At 31.8% G+C, this 22,365-nt stretch overlaps 2 protein-coding genes across 2 annotated transcripts in view; one reads left to right on the top strand and one right to left on the bottom strand.

The window, feature by feature from the left end:
- Positions 1-2,105: 2,105 nt before the first annotated feature.
- Positions 2,106-16,185, bottom strand: LOC132713033 (nuclear inhibitor of protein phosphatase 1-like). Its single transcript, XM_060695473.1, has 7 exons — positions 16,112-16,185; positions 10,788-10,848; positions 9,162-9,315; positions 8,549-8,757; positions 7,997-8,135; positions 3,746-3,810; positions 2,106-3,239 (listed from the first exon to the last, which is right to left on the bottom strand). Exons 1-7 carry the CDS (start codon positions 16,150-16,152, stop codon positions 2,910-2,912), a joined length of 999 nt encoding a protein of 332 aa, XP_060551456.1. The 5' UTR covers positions 16,153-16,185; the 3' UTR covers positions 2,106-2,909.
- A 155-nt stretch (positions 16,186-16,340) lies between these two features.
- Positions 16,341-22,365, top strand: part of LOC132713032 (WASH complex subunit 5-like) — a 33,636-nt gene continuing 27,611 nt past the window's right edge. Inside the window, exons 1-8 of the mRNA XM_060695472.1 lie at positions 16,341-16,715; positions 18,030-18,136; positions 19,092-19,176; positions 19,629-19,729; positions 20,165-20,287; positions 20,713-20,938; positions 21,403-21,516; positions 21,728-21,905. Coding sequence (XP_060551455.1) covers positions 16,491-16,715; positions 18,030-18,136; positions 19,092-19,176; positions 19,629-19,729; positions 20,165-20,287; positions 20,713-20,938; positions 21,403-21,516; positions 21,728-21,905 — 1,159 coding nt within the window. The 5' untranslated portion in view covers positions 16,341-16,490. The remainder of the gene's footprint in view (positions 16,716-18,029; positions 18,137-19,091; positions 19,177-19,628; positions 19,730-20,164; positions 20,288-20,712; positions 20,939-21,402; positions 21,517-21,727; positions 21,906-22,365) is intronic.

Below are 22,365 nucleotides of genomic sequence, written 5' to 3'. Positions count from 1 at the left end.
CTAAAACTTTGCTGTTGGGGAAAGTACATGACTTATTTGAATTATTCTGTAGTCTGTTTCCTGGAACTAACCAGCACTGCTTGTCATAGAACCAACACTCCATAGGTGGAAAGGCAACACATTGTCCAATGGGCAAGTGCTACTCTTGAAGTAAATTAATACGAGACGATATGACAATTTAATGATTAAGGAGGATAATGTCAGGATCACATTGTTGTCAATCTTATGGGACTTGTTATGCCTTTTTCCATGGGACTTAGTATGCATTTTTCCAGTTCATTTTACTAAACCATATATCTGAGAACCTGAAGGAGTGATTAACAACACAAGATGAGAAAAATAAGGTTGTCATGTGCCTTCTTGATATTTTCTTTCCCAAGAGGTCAGTAGTTTAACATAAGAAGATATTTTCTTTAACACTAGTAACAGAAAAACGCCTACACTTTGAGTAGTGACAAGAAAGTAAGCTATGAAATAATTGAGAATTATTAAAAAAAAAATTAAGCAACATGCTATGTAAAAAAGCACTACTTTGACAAGATCTATATGATTGTAAGAGCTTGAAACCTTATTCTCACTGCACCACACAAACACATTAAAGTTTTTTTAAGAGTATTAAGCATGAAGCTTTGCTTAAAGGCTTTCATCTAATTTCTTCTCATATTCATTTTATAATTCTAAACACAAGCTATATTTATACATCATTAAAATCGAAGGGTCAACTTATTATGAAGCTGCTCTTTTGTCTGTGTTGGTAAAAATAACTTCCCTTGGATGAAGCCATCCAGTTAGCTTATGGAAAGATGCCTGCTTGTGCCTGAAATGATGAGCAATGTGGTAATGGAGATCTCCCTCTATCCGTATAACAGGAAAGTTACCATATGACCAGGATCAGTTTGACTTAAAAAATCAGCATGCCATCTGAAATTTTAATGACTTACCTTGCACACAAAACTAACTAAGTCAAAATACATGCCAAAGTTTTGTTTCTTGGAATGATCCCATAGATGTATGAAAGGTTAGCAGTTTTGAAGATTCAGTAAAAACCCATGCTCGAGTCATGGACATTAGGCAATAACTAACAATTATGATCCCTCAAGTCTTGTGAATACCATCTGTAGTTTTTAAGACTGACACACAAAACTTAAAAGGGCCATAATTAAGTTTAAAATCCATGCCCGAATTATGGATCATTGGCAGTGAAAGGTCTACATTTAAATTTTATTATTTCAGACCATGTATGAAGTTTCAGGCTTATATCTGATATGAAGTTGTCTATGATGCTGTACACAAGACTTACCAATTATTCTTGGAATAGTTGACATGCTAAGAACGAAGTACAAGAACATTTTAGAGATCAGTAGATAAGAACTGAAATATCACCTGTAGAAAATTATTTTTTGTAGAAATCCAACTAGATAATATTCTGGCAATGATTACAGATGCTTATCTGTTTATGTGCTAACAAAAGTAATTTTCTATATATTTTCACCTCAAAGTAAAAGATTTCCCATGCTCAAGTTATACAATTACGTAGACATCACGCTCTCTCTAAATATTCTGTTGGGGGAAAGAAAGGAAATAACAAACATTGATAAATTTTACACATAAAAGGTATTTTGAACATAAAGTAAATTGTTATTTTATGATTATATTTTGAACAAAGTACACAAAACATGCTGTGATTGACATGTAAGATAAGAATATTTTTCATTTCAAATTGTCTGAACAAGCACAACCTTTCTATTCACCACACAAGGACACTTTAAATCATAAATGTTAATGAATTTCATTGATACAAATAAATAATTTAAAAATGCATCCAAAGAAGATACAAACAGTAATGAAGGAAAATGCTACATTTGTTTGAATTATTTCACAATCTGCAAAAAATGCTGTTGTAATTTGTCCTTTATTTCAAAATATAACAAAAATATGTTCTGCATTCACTATATAGTCACTGAATATATAAAAAGAAAATACCTCAATAAAAACAAACATTATTTAAAATTTCATAATGGGTGTATAGTCAAATTGTTATGAAGAAAACTACAGTAAAGTATAAAACTTACATTAGTATACACATATATTTTTGTTGAAACATTAGTATACACATATATTTTTGTTGAAACCCACATGTGATAAAGAAAAATGAATTCAAAGGTTCAGTTATAATCATATTCTGTTTAAACACTAACACGTAAACAAATATACATTTAAAGCTGCCATAATTGCATGATTCAATAAAAATTAAATGAAAAGATAAAAACACCATCTACAAATGTGAAGACATTCAACATAAAAATTAAAGTTTCCAGTCTTATAAATGCTACCTTTAAAGTGCTAGCTGCATCAAGAGAAGCCTATCATGCTAGTAGTAGTATGATTTATTAAACCAAGTATGTGCTGGCTTAACAGACTATTCTATAGGCAGCTTAATTCGGAACTTTAATTTTGAAAACCTTTTAACATAACAGCAGTCATCTCCAAGATCAGTACACAGCAAGTCAATGTAACACATTGAAATTTCATTACATATCCCATTTGCTTTCTTATGACATAATACTTCTCCAAACTTTTAGGGGAATGCCGAGTGCCAAACTGTTCACTTTAATTCAGCACCCAATGATAGTGTATCTTAACTTTACAATACAAACTGGTTAGACTTCAAAAAGTGAACAGTATTTACACTGTTCAAATTTTACTCCAGCTTTCACCTACATTCCAAATATTCCACAGCAGCTATCTTGACCCACAGATCCTCCGTGATATTCCTCTTTTAGATAACCTCTTGAAACATTTTGCTTAATTTATCATTTTACTTTTGAAGTAAGAGACAACCATCCTGTCCTACAGTAATACACTGATTGTAAACCTCTTTAAAAACCATAAATATTTTGATGTAATTATCACACAAGAAATGAATGCGTTGGTTTCTTTCCCGGCCATGCTTCTTTTGCATACTTCTTTTTCTTTGGCTCCTTTGAAATGTCTTCTGCTGTCATTGTCACAGATGGCAATGGATTTATTTGTGGTACAACAATTTCTTCATTGACATCTGGTGCAAGGTTAGGTAATGGTACACCAAGTTTAGCTGCCATACTGAATGAACTTGCTGCAGTTAATCCAGATCCCGGCACATTGTCATATAAACTATGAGAATATGAGAAACTTTGTAAACGTTTTGTAATGTTGTCTGTCATTGAACCTTGTTGTAAACCATGTTCTATCTTCGGTCGCTGTAATGTACAAAATGGTACAAATTCAGGAATATAAAACAAGACTATATTTAAAAACTTTTGTCCTAACTAATGTAGTGAATTAGCAACTTTAAAAAATAAATATTTTAGCAATACTATACAAAACCTGTCACAAAGTGTATATTTTACAGCAATATCAATGAACAAGAGCTGTGCAATTCTGATGTCTTATGTTCATAATATACATTTCCTAATAAAAAATTATGTGAAATATTGTTTTCCAAAAACATGTAATTTTATTACATATAATTCAGAATGTACAATTTGAAGAGCAAAATACTGTATTGCTGCTGCATGGCCGAGTGGTTAACGTATTGGACTAGTAATCTAATTATCTCTAGCCACATGGGTTCAATCCCTGTCAGGGGGAACTCGTTGTTTCCTTGAGTGTCATTGCTCAGTACTCGTTGATTCCAGGAATGGCTTATAGCTTCTAACACAAATGAACTAAAATAAATTCTGTATTAACCAAACTGTATTCTAACCTTTGTTGCTATGACATGTGTTGATATAAGATTTCTGAACTTTCCGATTGATGGATCTACATCCTCTGTAATAAAATGAAAACTTACATTATATAAAATATTTAATAAAAAAGTTTCTTTCCTATATAATTACACATATAGGTAATAATTAAATGAGTCCACTTCAGTATTGTCCAAATCATATTATACTTGAGTGAAAAAGTTTAGAAACTAGAGCAATCAGTGATCACATGTGTAGCCTCATGATGGCCAATTTCATGTTGGGACAAGTTTTGTGACAGACGGACAGACAGTGCACAACTAGACTTGGTACTGATCATTCCTGTAAAGTTTGGATAAAATTGCACCAGTAGTTTATGAGGAGTAGTTCGGACAAGCTTTTGTGTATCTGGCAACACACAGAAAAAAACACCTTTTTATCAAAGGGCCATAACTTGGCCAAAAATCATTCAACCGGAAAACCCGTGCAATATGCACAAGGACTTGAGCTACAGATAAATCCTGTAAAGTTTCATTGAAATTGCATTAGAGGTATAAGAGAAGTAGTCCGGACAAACTTTAAAAATAACAAGAACTGTCGGAGGACAGTAACGCTCGACTATTCGAAAATTTGTCACAAGGGTGTTTCATTGAGTATAATAATGCTTACCTATATGAATACATAAAATTGTACGAAAAGGTACAAACCCTTCAAGTTTCAATACAATCACAGAGAACAAGTGTGTGAAGTTTCAATCCATTCCCTTCAGTAGTTATGGAGATACCAGCTTACACACAAAAACTTAACCACGAATTTATGAATCAAAAAAGGGGAATAATTATGCGAAAAAGTAAATCAGAAATATGGGACTTGTGCCAATCATCTTAGATAATCACAGAGATCAAGTGTGTGAAGTTTCAATCCATTCCCTTCAGTAGTTATGGAGATACCAGCTTACACGCAAAAACTTAACAAAGAATTTCTAAGATAAAAAAGGGGCATAATTATGCAAAAAAGCAAATCAGAGTTATGGGACTTGTGCCAATCATCTTAGATAATCACAGAGACCAAGTGTGTGAAGTTTCAATCCATTCCCTTCAGTAGTTATGGAGATACCAGCTTACACGCAAAAACTTAACCAAGAATTTCTAAGTCAAGGGGCATAATTATGTAAAAAAGCAAATAAGAGTTATGGGACTTGTGCCAATCATCTTAGATAATCACAGAGAACAAGTGTGTGAAGTTTCAATCCATTCCCTTCATTAGTTATGGAGATACCAGCTAACATACAAAAACTTAACCTAGAATTTCTAAGTCGAAAAAGGGGCATAATTATGTAAAAAAGCAAATCAGAGTTATGGGACTTGTGCCAATCTTCTAAGATAATCACAGAGAACAAGTGTGTGAAGTTTCAATCCATTCCCTTCAGTAGTTATGGAGATACCAGCTTACATACAAAAACTTAACCAAGAATTTCTAAGTCAAAAAAGGGGCATAATTATGTAAAAAAGAAAATCAGAGTTATGGGACTTGTGCCAATCATCTTAGATAATCACAGAGAACAAGTGTTTGAAGTTTCAATCCATTCCCTTCAGTAGTTATGGAGATACCAGCTTACATACAAAAACTTAACCAAGAATTTCTAAGTCGAAAAAGGGGAATAATTATGTAAAAAAGCAAATAAGAGTTATGGGACTTGTGCCAATCATCTTAGATAATCACAGAGAACAAGTGTGTGAAGTTTCAATCCATTCCCTTCAGTAGTTATGGAGATACCTGCTTACATACAAAAACTTAACCAAGAATTTCTAAGTCGAAAAAGGGGCAAAATTATGTAAACAAGAGCTGTCAGAAGGACAGCGCGCTCGACTTTTTTAGTGCTTGCCTATAAAACAAAACTTTGACAGTTAAGGGCACACAAGACTTTAACTAGGAATTTCTAAGTACAAATCAAGAAACATTTTCACAGAGTTATCTTCTCTTGCTTACAGATAGGTCTCATGATGGCACATAAGAACTCCAACTTCCAAAGTAATATCTCAAATGGTTAAGTCAACAAGTGGACAAGAATGAAAATCTTAACTGAGTTTCTAAGTCAAAAAGGGCCATAATTCAAATAAAATCCTTAACAGAATTACCTTCTCCTGCCCATGTTTTGGGACCATGATGGTAAACAAGTATTCCAACTTTCAAATTAATATCTCAAACAGTTCAGTCAAAAAGTGGACTGGTACTAAAAACTTAACCAAGATTCTAAGTCGATAAAAGGCCTTAATTTTTAAAACAAATCCTTGACAGAGTTACCTTCTCTTGCGTACAGATGGGGGTAATGATGTGAAATAGCATTAAAAGTTTCAAAGCAATATCTCAAAGGGTTAAGGCAATAAGTGGATTTTACCCATATTCAATGTATTTTCTAAGTCAAAAAGGGGCATAATTCTGTCAAAAACCTTGACAGAGGTATGTCCTCTTGTCTGTTGATGAAGGTCGTGATGGTAAACAAGTATGGTCAGTTTCAAAGCAATACCTCCAATGGTTTTGAAATAAAGTGAGGTGGTACAAAAAACTTAACCAAGCTCAATACACTTTCTAAGTCAAAAAAGGGCCATAATTCTGTCAAAAACCTTGACAGAGTTATGTACTCTTGTCTGTAGATGGAGGTTATGATGGTGAACAAGTATGGTAAGTTTCAAAGCCATACTTGTAATACTTCTGAAATAAAGTGGGGTGGTACGAAAAACTTAACCAAGGTGTGACGCCAACGCTAACGCCGACGCCGGGGCGAGTAGGATAGCTCCCCTTTTCATAGAAAAGTCGAGCTAAAAATCAAATCAGAGTTATGGGACTTGTGCCAATCATCTTAGATAATCACAGAGAACAAGTGTGTGAAGTTTCAATCCATTCCCTTCAGTAGTTATGGAGGTACCAGCTTACATACAAAAACTTAACCACAGGGACGCCGACAAATGGGTGACTGCATTAGCTCGATTATTCTACGAATAGTCGAGCTAAAAATTATTAAAGGGCCATAACTCTGACAAAAATCATTGAACCGGAAAATGCTGACAATATGCACAACTAGACTTAGTACTGATCATTCCTGTAAAGTTTGGATGAAATTGCACCAGTAGTTTATGAGGTATAGTCCACGGACGGACAGACAGACGTACGTACCAACTTTTGATATTTAAGAGCATCAGCTCATAAACTACACCTGGACCAAAGTCCATAAGCAAAATTAGCTCATAAAAACAAAAAAAAATAGCTCTTAATTTGAATTTTATGAATTTTGTTCTTTATTTAACTACGGAATGAAGCTAATAAATATCAAATGTTTGCTCGGACAGACGGACGGACGGACAGACGACGGAGAAGTGATCCCTATATGTCGCCACTACTCCGTAGAGGCGACACAAAAATGTCATAGTAATCCAAAATTTCTAGTAAATTATAATACATCAAATTTTAAAGCTGCACGCCTCCAGATGAGCCAAAATTTTTCAAGAAAATCAATATTGAGAAAAATGTAATAAAATTTTAAGAAAAGTACAAACATTCAAGATCAAAATCATATTTTACATGTTATGTGTGGTTTAAGACTAATTTTGCAGTATTTTATCACAATATTTCTACTGCGTTACTAACGCAGTAAGGGTTGTTTTTGCATATGTTGACCACTTTTTGGTAATTTTCTTGGATTGTAGGTGCCGATTGCAATATGTTAATTACTTTATTAGTTCATCTAACAATATTTTACCTTTAAATACATTTCCAAAATTTTCATGAAAATTAACATGAATCTGGAGGCGTGCTGCTTTAAACATGACAGTGAAGTTTCAAAATTATTTCAACAACACAATACCATTTCAGTTTTTCAAACATTCTACAATCCATCATCTTATACATGCTACCTGTGCTACCTGTGCAATTTACAAGTAAGGAAGTTTGAATAAAATATTTCAATGCAGAGCTCTTGGTTAACCATTCAACAGGTAATCAGCAGTAAAGTAATCAAATAGCCAGCAGTTAAGCACTCTCAGACTGATTAAAAGCAATTTCATTTGGCAAAATAAACCCGGCTGCAGTAGTTTATGTAAGAGATACTGATTTACCTCTCAGATATACTGAGAGCACTATCAATGGTACGACTGGCATCAAAGTATTAAAATTCAAACATATTTTAACTTAAAAACTGTAACCAGTAGAAATGGTAGACAGTAGAAAGAAAGTGGGAAAATAAAGGACCTAATCATATGCTACAAAAATATTACCTGGATTAATGATATCATCTTCTTCACTGAATGAAATATGAACACCTTTATGTTTCCTTTTTAAAGGATTTTTGACATCTTTATTTTCTGTAAGTGGCATTGCACGTCTGTTATGAGCTGTATTAAACTCTGTTAGATTCTACAAGGCAAGGTAATGCAAGGTAATTAATTAAAATAATCATGTATAAAAATATAATGATCTAGCAGTTCTTTATTTCAATACATTCTCTTTTCAAGTACATTTGTATTCATACTGAGGTTTAAAAGTGGTAACTTGTCTTGAAAACAAAATTATATAAAACCTACTTATTTAGATAACTAATAATAATAATACTTTAATAAAGAACCTTTACATTTATGTAACAGTATCTATTTCTGCTAAATAACATTGATCAGTTTATCACTGACCTGAGTTTCCGTTCATCCATTATTATATCAACTATAATATCAAAAGAATTTTTTTTAACTTTAGTAATACAATGTATATTAAAACCCTATACCAGTAACACACAGCCTGAATTTTTTAACACATTAAAAAAAATGATATCTTACGTCTAATTCTGTTTCATTTTCTGGTAAGCCTAGAAGGTTTCCATCTTTTTCTCCTTGTTTTTCAGGCTCATCACCTTGTCCGATGTTTTGTGGCCTTTCTCTAATAGTATAAATTCTTGTGGAAGCTCCAAAGTGTAATTCACTGTCTATAGGTATTTGTTGTGGTTTCCGTGATTCAAGTCTAATATGTCCTATATATGTACCATGGGCTGAAATGAATATTTTTTTTTTGAAACAAAAACTAAACATTGTTAAATTAAGACCTGCTTCAAAATATTTGAGCTTGAAATTTAGAATGTTCAGGCAGTCAAAAGTTAATACATGTATATACAATGTACAGAGTGAATATCATAACTGTATTATTTCCAAGATAATAAAGACTGGTTATGGCATATAAAAATGCCTCACTGACTCATTCAAATGATCTTTTAACACCATAAAGAGATTTTCTTCAAATCAATCAACAAGAGCAAAATCGAGATAAATCACTAAGTTTTATGCATATACCTTACATTGATTATTATCAGGTAATTTTTGTCATTATTAATCAGTTGGAAGATTGAGACTGAGACAAAATGATTAAAATACAAAATGTATACAATGGTACACTTACTACTGCCAAGGTCTATAAGAAAGGGTCTGGATAGATGTCTGTGCCAAACAAGAGCTGCATGTACACGTGAACATGAGGCATGATCAATACAGAAATCACACATCTGTTTGTTACGACCAAAAAAATAACACTTTTTCTCATCTACCATCAATTTCTGAAAAAGTTATACACTTGAAATTAATTTTACCTAGATATAATACACATATATTATAAATATATTGGTTCAAATCATTTAGATGTATAGGATAAGACCTATTTTGGTAATATTAAGAGCAGCCAAATTTTAAAAGCAGTTTATACAAATAGTACAGTAGATATCATATGAGCTTACTAGTAAACTGCAGTGGTTATAACTGCACAGCATTTACATTCTAAATCTGATGGGTTTTCACAAATCTGTCAGATAATTAACAACACAATGAATTTCTTCCATCATCATGCTGATACTTTTATCCTAGTTTTTCATTTAGCACCTGTGTATAGATTCCTGTAATTATCATTTCATTACAGAAATCTCTGCTCTAGTGCATTATATAAACATTGTTTCTAGTGGTCTAGCAGCAGTTACATGTTTCATAATTGTATTTTACTTGCAAGGAGAATTTACCAGATCATACTTCTTACAAAAGATAAATACTGATTTACATGTAAATAGTTAAGATTTTTCAATTTAAACAACTTGAATGTGTCAAATGCATATACATGCATACATGTTAATCTATTTATATAATGGTTCAAACTGTACAATTAAGATATTAGAAAGTAGGTTTGCAAAATTAATACAATATTTTAACTTACACACTGACAGTTTTGGAAATTATCATTCATGCACAATATCAAGACATACAAATTGTATAATTTACTACAAGTTGACTGTGTTATATGTTTTATAAACAAATCATGAGAAAGAATTTCTGTGAAACACATTTTATAAACAAATTATGAGATTATAAGTATTGTTTTGGATAGGAAAATCATAACATTTAGTTTCATTATTTATGCTATGAATGGTTACTCCAAAATTGATATAGCACTCTTTCAGCAAATAACAAGTCTCTTACATTGTCATTCAATATCTCAAGTGCAATTCTAGACATTCATAAAATACAACAATTAACTGTACTGCAGGGCTAAGGGCTTTTTTTCACAGGAAGAATATTTTCCTTAAGTTCAGGGAAAATACAATTGTAGTTTCCTAAAAGAGGGAGAAAACTTTATGTTAATTGAACTTTATGAGATCCTTGCATGATTTTTAAGTATTTTCCTTAAAAAGGAGGAAGATGCCTGTATACTGCCCCTGCTATAGAAGGGGAAAACGTTGTATGTGATAAATTTTGTAATCCTCTGGTCAACATATATTTAGTAAAAACTTAGAATATATTATGCTTAAGTAACTTCACTCTACAATTACACCTAATATGTAGTAATATGTAATCTGTAGAAGTGTTCCTAAATTTTATGAACAGTTATAGACAGAGTGAAAAAAAACAAACAAAAAACTTCATGATTAAGAAGTTGAACATTATTTTCAACTAAGGTACAGTAGTCTCATTGGCTGAAAATGTAGTTTATGTAATACAGTGTTTAAGTGAATAAATGTGCTTTAAGATCCTTTAAAACTCTTACCTGTATCAATTTTCCATCTTTCATAACATCTAAATGTAGACCTGGGGCTGGTTTTCCTGCCCTGAAATACAAATAAAATTGTTACTTATGTTAACATTATTTTAGACTATATTCTTAAACATCTGGTTTAACTGAAAATCATGGAGGATTCAAGGAATAATAAACTCAAACAAGAGTGCCATTGCCAGAGTCACAAAAATGCTCAGAATATGAATCTGATGGACTGTCAGATAGTTTCTGACTGACATTTTCATTAAAATCCCTCAATTCATGACGACTTGACCATCAGAAGTCACATTTTCATTTTCTTATCTGAAATTGGATCTCTGCATATAATGTAGCTACAACATTATACCTAATAATGTTGAACACTTGTATCAAGTGATATAACAAACCCCCAATGCCTGTAAAAGTTCCAATATGGACAAGTGTTTTCCTCTGACCTCTAATTGTGAATTGACCTTTGACCTGGAGACATGGTTGAATTCATGTGTGCAACACTATATGTTATGATGTCAATCAATACTAATATCCATCCATGCATGACATAAAAGATTATGTTCTGGACAATTATGCCGATAATACTCAGCCTTGACAGTAACTGTATGATACTGTGAACATTAATTTATGATATAATCAATACAGGACTAAATTTTTTTAATAAATTTGATTTTCAATATCTTTATCTCTCAGTGTATCCTTGACCCTGGTCACAGGGATGAAAATTTTGTATGTAATAATATGCCTAAAATGTGAACATTTGTGTCAAATCCTATTAAATGCTTGTAGAAGTTTTGGTCCAGACAAGCTTTTCTTTAACCTCTGACATTGACCTAGAGACCCGCTTCATGCATGAGGCAATTTGTCTCATGATAGTGTTTTTATGTAGTAACACATGTATTAAAAACTATCGATACATGCAGAAGATATCAATAAGGAATATTTACTTTTATTGAAGGGAAATATCTGCCCCAAAATCCTGTAAGTGAATTGAGGGCCCTGGAGACTTATAGGATATTTCAGTAATTTTCATACATCAGTACTTTTCTAATTGTTTTATTCATACCATGCTTTGTGATATGTAATGATATTGTAATAACCCTGGCAGTGATTTTTCCCCTGTATTTTACAGTGGTTTCCCCTAGCCCAAAATAGGTATATTTTCCCATAAAAATGCTCATATTTCCCACTAAAATTTCCTGTGCACATTTTTCACCAGAACCATGACTTATCAGCAGCTTAAGAAGACAAAAAGCTGTCCCTATATATAGCCTCTGCTATGTACCATGCATGTAGGATTGAATTGAATTGAAAATTTTATAAAAAGTGTGGGAAAATTCCATAATTTGATTTCCCCCTTTTCTGATTTATTGCAGAAAGCCACAGGTTGTTTTGAAAATTGAAAAAAAAAATCATTGCCCGGTATTATGTGACACTTGTGTGACTTTTCCTGTTTTTTGGGAAGTTAATTATTTATTGTAATAATAGTATTCAATGTTAAAATTTTATTTTAAGTCTTGATTTTTCTTACAAAATTTAGCCATTTTGTCTGGTTAAAGTTAGATAGTTTTCTACCTGTTTTTGGTAGATAGTTTTCTACTAGTTTTTGGTGGATAGTTTTTTACCAGTTTTTGGTAGATAGTTCTCTACCCGTATTTGGTATCGACCATTTTTTGGTAGCTATCATTCTACCAGTTCTGGGTCGGTTCTACCAATTCTTGGTATTTTACCCATTTTTGGTCATTTCTACCACTGCCTAGTATAAAAGCAGCAGATTCTCTGTCACACTAGTTCAGATTTAGAAATTCTTGATAGTAGACGTACATTAATTTGTCTGCTGAAACCTTAAATTTAATGTTAAATTTAAGTAACAAACAAAACAAGTTTATTAAAACACTAGAATTATATCTAGTTGAGTTAAATACAGAGCTGTAGATATTTTTATACAACCGATATTAAAATTTTATATAACTTTTACATAATAACGTTTCATTAACTGATTGAGATTTTTACTACACTGTTATTGAAGTAAATCTGGTAACTATTGTCACCGCGGAGTAAAACTGATACACGTAACACAGAGAGATTTTTGGTTCATCAGTACTGAATATTATTTTGAAGGTGTAGCGGTACTAAATTATTGTAAGGTGATTTGTGAGCTGTCTTGAGTTATTATGAGAGCTGTTTGCTGATATAAATTATTCATGATTATTTAACAATTATTGTTATTAGAAATATTAACTTGTTGAATAAATTTTATAACTGTTTACAACAGTGTTGCCTGATTACTATCAGATGAGTTGGAGATCTACAGATCACATCAGTTCTGTACCTGATTGTATTACTACCTTGAAAGCCTGAGTACCAATATACAGTTAGAGTAAAGGGTATCCAGCATACTTAAGAGTCTCCGACCCACTAGACCGTAACAATATCCCCTACCCCCTGTATTCAACATATCCTTCAGGCTACATGTTCAGACATGAATGTGAGAGCACTTTTCTTAAAATATAGTATGAGTATGATGTTGATTGTAGAACATTTTGATACTATCAATTGTCAGAAGCTTAATTAGGATAGATTGCTGCATTAACCTTTTAATTGGCACAGATTGCAATAAAATACAATACAAGAAGTACAAATAAAGACGTAGTAAATAGCAAAAGCTTTGAATCAATTTGCTATTTAAGTATACTCAACATCATTAATTTTGCATCATCATTTATGTCACGGTAATGGCATATTTTGTTGTGACTAGTGTTCAATTAGTCAAAACTGACAATTCAAGTCATACACCTAAACAACAAATTTTTGGTGCAAAATACATGTATTTAAGTCTATAGACTTTTACGTTAAACAGGACAACATATTACTGATTTCAACAAAAAGTCACAATAGTCTATTAAAATATGAGTATACATCTGAAACAATCATCATTTTCTAAATGTTCTTGTTTGTTGAAAAAATAATTTGTGTTACAAAGTAAAGATAGTTATAATTAAATATATAGTAATTTTAACTGAAACATGAAAAAAATAGAGTGTCACACCATTTATCGTGTTTTAAATAATGACATATTGTTTTCAAAATGGCCCGACATATGATCTACGTTTTGATCATTAAATCTGATTTTGATTGAATATGTTATTGTTTTCTTGTGTCGTACAGCAGAAAATACCTAAATGTTACAGCTTTGACATTTTTTACCATAAGTTCATTGTTTGTTTAAAGCATTAAGTATATTGAACTAAAAGGGGCACGAGATATTGCCCTGACAGTCTGCCCAACACAAAATAGCACAATATCTTGTTGCGCAGTACAATTAGTTGGAATAAGTTATGGGTGGTGCGATAGCTAGTTGGTTAGACCACCTGCTGTCACTCCTAGGGTCCCGGGTTCGACCCTGGGTAACACCCTTGGGATTTTTCAGAGACATTTACAGGGATCACGCTAGACCTAAAATTTAGGGAGAAGTGACTTCTCCCTCCAGAGAAAATAGGGAGAAGTTTTTAGGGACAAGGAGAAGTTTTTAGGGACAAGGAGAAGTGCATACGAACTGCATTTTTTTGAAGTGTTGATGTTCCATTTCTAAGTTTTAAGATTGATTAACATTATGTGGAGTACAGAACAGTTTATTAAGTAACTCATAACAATAAACAGCAAAATTACAAATGTGGCAGTTTTTTTTCTTCTATATCATCTTTATCATAGGTTTTGTGTAGCTTGTTTTGATTTTAATGCTGCAGCCATGTGATGTGCTGAAATAAAAAAAATATTTTAGTATCACTACTAGTAGGCCCCTAGGCCCTATACATGTATTTCATCATTTTCCCCAGAAATATTCATAGGGAGTGCCGAGTCAAAGTTCATATAAACTTAATAAGGTTTATGTGGATGCTTTTTTAAAATTTTATTTATTTATTTATTTTTTAAAGAAATTAGAAAATATTACGTGTGTACTGATATTTTTTTTCTTCAACGGACTTTTTCTGCATAATGCATTAGATCTATCGGTAAAAAAAGTTCTTTAAAAGAATAATAATCAAGGGATAAATCATCACCAACATTTATAACAGAGACCAATTTTCCAAATTGCTGAGACAATTGTAAACATCGAAACATGTGACCAACACTTTTGGCGACAAGCTTTTGTAAAGAGAAAATGTGTGAATAAGATCACTAAACTTACCGACTAATTAATGCAATAAGTATGTCCCTAATTATCCTAATTGACATGAATCGCCGCTAATCTATTTATTTGTTGTTTATTGATAATAAGTCGGCATTTGACAATACCCAAAGATGTCAACCATTCAATTACAACACTCGCTAAATTGTCTCGCTGCGTTTCATTGGCTTTCCAATTTTACCGACCAATGAAAAAGCGTTTAACAAATCGCTTTGAAAAAAGAGGAGCGTAGACGATTACCGAGCTGCTTGACACTTTAAAATTTATTGCAAGCGTTTGTTGAAAATTAGGGCGACTTTGTTTTCGCTTTTCTTAGCGATCCGGGCGAAATGGAGAGAGACAAGGCGACTTTGTCGCCCAAGTCGCCTAGAAACGTGATCCCTGATTTATAGTGTTTCCCACTTGTCTAGAGGTGTACTGATAAGAAATCCAGGTAATCCTTGCATGTATCAATGGCAGAATGCTATACACTGGGCATGTAAATAACTTATAAGAGCTAGGGACTGGTTGCCAGATTCCCTTGACATTGTAACTCATAGCATTCTCTGAAATGACTTATCTAAAGTCATGTCTATGTCCCCGCGAGGGGTTTGACATTTATAAATTATGGAAGATAGATAGATAGAAGTTTAACTATAAGATTAAGCTGGAAATTTTTCTTACACTGTCCAGCCTATTTGCGTTAGCATCAGCGATTTGATGCGCATGCCAATAATAATGAATTGGAAAATGACTTATCTAATTAAGTTGTTGTATGCTGAGAATTTAATTATTTTGAGTATTTGGACAATTTAAGTTGTGTTATTTATCTATATGTAAATTCGCAGTTATCTGGAGGTCTGAATTTATTGCCCAACTCTTGAATATAGACATCAACGTGGAAATATGATGAAAGTATTTCAACTTAACCACAAATAAGATGATTTTGATTTTGAAAAGTAGACATGTTTATAGAGTCTACATGTGATATACCCCACCCAGTCATAATGTAAAGGCGTGTTAAGAAAAATAGTTAAATCACGTCGAAATCTTTACGCAAGAAAGACAGGCAGACAAACAATTAAAATTATTTAATTTATCTTAATCTAGCAATAAAAATCTATTTGCAACATGTCAAGGTATCAGTGGTAATTACCAAGAAGGTACTTCAAAATTATTCACGAGTGGACCCGACATTTTGCAAACAGCTCCCTCTGTCAACAAAGGGCAGGTAACTCTAACTCATCACATAGCACTTCCGGGTGGGAGGAAAACAAGTTTGTCAGATATGTCAACACAGTGCTATTGCAATTGATAAATTTACTGTTTTATTTATGTGTACAAATTGCCATTTATTTTTGTTACAAATGATAAAAGAGATTTAAACGTTAAATCCGCATGAAAATGTCTTTATATCAAATGAAATAGCAAATATTGACCATTTTGATGATTTTGTCATCCTCACATGAGGTGGTCAAATAATTTTTTTTGTAGGTCTAGCTAGTATTTTAAATTTATAATTTGGCCAATAGACAATGGCAGACTTTTTAGCAGAAAACAATCAATGTGGCCAGAATGCCCTGCGACTTGCTTCAAGAGGCAATGCAATTATAGCAGAGTTACTTCGACTATCTGATTTCATTCCATCTGTGTTCCGCTTAGAAACACAGCAAGAGGTGGCCAAATATGGTGAACTCGTTGCAGATTTCAGCTACTTTAAAAGTGCAGATTACTTTGAAAATAAGATAGAGACAAAGACGGTATTATTTCATTCTTTCAGTCTTTACTAAACTGAACAATTTTAGAGTTTTTAACCATAAATGTATGATACATTGAAATAGTTATATTGACTAACTAACTATTGTTAACCATGTTCACTATTGTTAACCATGTTCATCATTCTTCACATTTACTGTCACAAAAATATATGTTAGGTCAATGAAAATAAGGAATATTAAAAACATAATGGAAATGTGACAACATCATTGTAAGGGACATGCCATAATGAGAATAATTAAATGATAAAATTTTGAAGCAGACCTCTTGTAATCTGCATGGACAAGATATTGCATACTGTTGGCGATGTTGAAGTCAATGGCAGGAATCAAATCTACAAAGCTTCTCCAATAATGTCAGAAATTGTAAATGTGAACCTATTCATATGATAGTTACATTGGTGAACAAGATCACTTGGTTCATTGTTGACTATTTGTCCGTCCGCACTGCTGAAAATATATAGGTGGCCATTTAACTGTTAAATAGAACAAAATAGAAAAATAGAGTTCATTCTGTAATAATATAAATCAAGAAGTGACCTTTGGCCCTCTATTTAAAAAAAGAAATTTAATTAACAAAAGAAATGGCCCATTATCCTAATTTGGTTGCATGTCTGTGCACATGTCTGTCTGTCCACACTACTTAAAAAAGAAATTGGGGGGCCATCTAGCTGTAAACAGAACAGAAGTGAACAACAGAGTCCATTCTGTAACAACAGAAGCAGGGGCCAATGGCTCTCTTTTTAACCACCATGTTGATATATCTTGGTTTTACCTGTACCAATGGCTTCATAAGGTACACACTTACTTATGGACCAATTGTCACATTCTACAAGTTGTCCAATTTCAATCTGGTGACTGAGTTAACAAACTGTCATATTTAACAACATGTCTTTTGATAAAATATAATGTGCCACAAATAACAGACATTCTGTGAAGTAATGGACTGTTCCTAAACTTTTAGATTTTATTAATCTGTAAATTTACAGACTTTAAGTGTGAAAGTTGTGGAAGTTGTATTAAGGTTAAAATGAGTAATTTTGCTGAGAACTCTAAACATGTCAAATAATGATAACTGTGTAGTATTTTTCAGAACATTATGATAACTTAGAACTTCACTTTGAGAAAAAAAACAAAGTAAAAAGAAATTAGTTTCAGAAAAACTTGTCTTTTACATTTATTTAGTCATGACATGTAACCTGTTTCAAGCTATAAAAGTAGTGAAGTTATTTATAGTATGGAAACCTACTATATTTCTTAATTGAAGTATTTTGCTATAATTTGTTCTTTTTTATTCAGGAACTTCAAGACTTAGATGAGGAATTCAGAGAAAATCATATTGAGATTTTGACAAGATTTTACCAAGCCTTTTCAAGTGTGCATAAATATGTGACAGATCTTAATAGGTAAATAATTAAAAATTTGTAAATTATAATGGATTCCTATATTTCATAAGTCAGTATAATTTATAGATGGACTTTGTATGAGACTAATGAGATTAGATTAAATTCTTTCACAGGTACAAGTACTATCATAGATTTTTTCCCAAATGCCAAATTGCTTCTGATTATTGATATGAAAATAGAAGAAGAAGAAGAAGAACGTTTATTTCACTTAAACTACAAGTTTCTCGTGATTAACATATATACAAGCATACATTTATAATGACATGAAAAATACAATGACATGAAAGTAAACATAATATATTGGATGGACGAAACAAAATAGAGATGACACAAATATTAAAGCATAATGGCTATTACATACACGGAGGTATATACAATAAAACCTTTCATTAGATTGGATTGGAAATAGAAGGAACAATTAGAGAGAGAACGATGTTATATATCCATTTATATATTTTTTTGATGGTAGTTTTGATAGTAGCAACAAGAATGATAGAGACATTTATAATTGAAATGAGATTGTCAGCACTATCAAATCCGTATTAAACCATCAAGCTGATTTTGTATCTTTCTATTTCTGTAAAATATACCGGTACATGCTTTCTAATCATATCAGCTACTTTTTGTCATAGAACATGGTTTTCTATCAGTCTACTTTGTGTTTGAAAAGTTTTAGGCATTTTAACTTTGGATATTGGTGTATTAATTTCACAAAACATTAGAGAAATTGTTTACCCTTTTATGTTTTCTGTAATATCATCTCTGAAACTGAAAAAAAAATAATCTATTAACATACTTTATTTTATTTTGCTGCCTACAAAATAGAATTTTGATGTAAAATTATTTTGATTATATTTGTAAAGTCACAGTGTTACTTGGCATATATCAAATCATCAACTTAATTGTGAAGGTTTAATATGTTACAAAGAAACATTATTTGAGTCTCTGTTTCCAGATTTTTAGAAGACCTAAATGAAGGGGTGTATATACAGCAAACACTAGAGAGTGTGTTACTAAATAATGATGGCAAACAACTTATGGTAACTTATATATTATGTTGTTTCATCTGTCATTTTTTTAAGAAATGATTTAAGGTTTAATAGACTAGTCATGAACAGGCTTTATAACCTGACTAAAACATTTCTTATTTATGTTGTTCATTGGCACTTGCTGGATTCCCATGATGTGAGATCATTTTCTTTGATTGATTTTAACATAAATTTAAACATTATTTATTTAAGCTTCATTATGAAAATTTTTAAAACCTTTTTGAGCGACTCTGTGATCCATTTCCTGGAATTGATCTGGACTGTTTAAGTTATGTCATATAAGGATCAGTGATTTAAGAGGCTGGCACTTTAACTGCTAGGACACCATTCCCCTTGTTTGTTGTAATACCAGGTTTATTTTATTTAGCCAGACTGTGGAATTATCAGTTATATAATTCATCTATTATTAAGTTTCATGCTATACTGATAATTTTATATTTTAGTGTGAAATATTGTTCCTGTATGGTGTAATGCTCCTCATTATTGATATGAAGATAGAAGGAACAATTAGAGAGAGAATGATGGTCTCCTACTATAGATACAGGTTATAAATACAATTATATAATACTTATCATCACAATTAGTAGATTTAGCTAACAATTTTGATTTTATATACATGCATGAACATATACTGTAAATACTGTAAAGATAAGGAAAAAAAAGAAGTGCAAAAAAAATGTGTAGTTATAGATAAGCAAGTTCTTAGTTGTTTGTCTCCCTATGGTATAGCTACTCTATTAAAAACAGTGTACCAGTAAGTTACAAAATTCTGCTGTATTACATAACTAAATGATCAGTTTAGTTACTCGTATCAATCTTAAATACACTGTCCACTTTGCATTGTGAAAGTTATACAGAATAATTATTCAAAATGAAATGGATAATATAGATCTAATGATTAATTTCTTTTTCACCTTTTTTAATAGTCTATAAGATGTCACATATTGTCATTGTTTTGTGAATATATTTGTTTATATAGTGCTCAGAAAGCATCAGCTGGAGATTCAAACATTGATGATGTTCTTAAGCTACTCAGAAGTACAGGATACTCCAGTGCAGCAGGTGCAAAGAGACCACCAAACTATCCTGAGTCTTTCTTTGCGTATGTGGTTTTATTCTCAGTTTTAAAGTAGTTGTATTCAATTTTATTCATTGGTATGATAATATCAGTATCACTTTCCTCAGTTTCTGTATTTCATTCCATGCAAATAAAATCTCAATGCACTAGAGTTATAGATAATATATGTAATTAGATATTGAATATTACCTGTAGTGAATTATATAAACTACTTATAGTTTCTTTATGCAACTTAAGCATTCAAATATTAAGAAATGAGACAATTTAATGGCGGAAAATTCAGTGTAAAGCATTTCATATATTTTGCTTTATCTTTTAATGAATACTGAAGTTTCTTTGATGTACAGATGTAGTGATAGTTTGTTAGAATTATTCTGTACCCATTTCTTTAAATTAGTTTTTCTCTAGATTATATTATTTGCCATTAATTGTAATTAATTATAATATAGGAGAGTACCTATAGATGACGAGTTTATCAACATGGTGATTGGTCGGCTGAGGTCAGATGATATATATAACCAGATAGCCTCATACCCCCTACCGGAACATCGCTCGACGGCACTGGGCACACAAGCTAGCATGTTGTATATACTGCTATACTTTGATCCAGAGATACTGACAAACCAACCTGCTAAAATGAGAGAAATTGTCGATAAACATTTTCCAGATAATTGGGTAAATTATATATTTTATATATGTTGATACTAAGATAATATAATTGTCTGTAATGTCCATGTAGTCAGTTAAAATTGAAGAACATATGTGATTGAAAGCAAAAGTAAGTTTGCAAAAAAGATAAAGAAATTAACAACATCAATAAGCAGTTCAGAAACTACCTGGAATTATGATGATAAGACAAACTTTTGCTAAGAAAAGTTACATTAAAAATAAAGCTATCTTGAATAAATGTTATGCAGGTTTTTCACAGCTAATCCGTAGCCTTACCATTATAATTTCACTTCTGGTCATAATAGCTTAGTCAACTTGTTGTGCTTATTTTTGAAGCTGTAACTGTAAAAGTTTGTTTGTACCGACAGATTAGCTGGGAAAAACCCAATATGTTCTTTATTCTGAAATAAGTTTATTGCCTTCTTTTTTTAGCACATTAACTATTAAAATAAAGTTTTTCTCTTGTACAGGTTGTAAGTGTGTACATGGGTATAACAGTGAACCTACTGGATGCTTGGAGCCCATACAAAGCAGCAGTCACAGCACTTAACAATACTCTAGACCAGAGTAATGTTCGAGAACTGGTATGTCCATACATCACTATAATCTTCTTCATTTCAACAACAAAAGAAAAATTGCACTCCCTGGCCTTTAAAGTTGTGAATATGAGGAATGTGCTTATATGTTGCCTCATTTAAAGAAAGATTTTTAATTTTGTTTTTACCATATAGAGCTTCATATTACTGAATATTGTTGTTTTTTTCAGTGAATTAATTATTATATTTTATATTTCAGTCCATTAAATATGCGACCAAAGTAACAAAACTACACCCAGTATTAGATAAGTACCTAAAGGAAGGAGTTTTAGTAGAGGAGTTTATACTGGACAGTATACCTAAACTTCTCAATGTCATGAGAGATAGTAATGTTACTCTACGCTGGCTGATGTTACATACATGTGCTCTCTCTCCAAGTAAGTCATTTCATATGTGAGAACAAAAAGAAAATATGTCACAAACATAGTGATAAAGTTAATGTTTTTCTAATGCTTAAATAGTAATTGAGGTAATTGATTTATTAATGCGCAAATTTCAAGGGGTATTGTAACTTAATTGGTATGTGCTCATTGTAATATTTAGAAAGTATGAATTTTGTATCTTGAGTTCAAATCACTGGCAAGTTGCAATTGTGGCTTAGCATCTGTTAAGTCTAAATGTTTGATGTGTTTGATTTGATCATTTGGTCATTATTCGGGTTATGAAAATGATACTTCTAATTTTCTAGTTTGGCATTTACGCTGTAGTAATATCTGTATAGTGAGACTGGATGGTATACTATGTCAAAATTTGTCCACGGTATAATATGTTAGTGAAGAAGGCTTATAATTGTCTAAGTTAATATGCTCACTGCTACATGTTGGCTCTGTTGCTTGT

Source organism: Ruditapes philippinarum, unplaced genomic scaffold (genome assembly GCF_026571515.1).
Source record: "Ruditapes philippinarum isolate M1 unplaced genomic scaffold, ASM2657151v2 ctg248_1_1_1_1, whole genome shotgun sequence".
NCBI lineage: Eukaryota > Metazoa > Mollusca > Bivalvia > Venerida > Veneridae > Ruditapes > Ruditapes philippinarum.
Note: the sequence above shows the minus strand (reverse complement) of the source record. Positions and strands in the feature narration are given on the sequence as shown.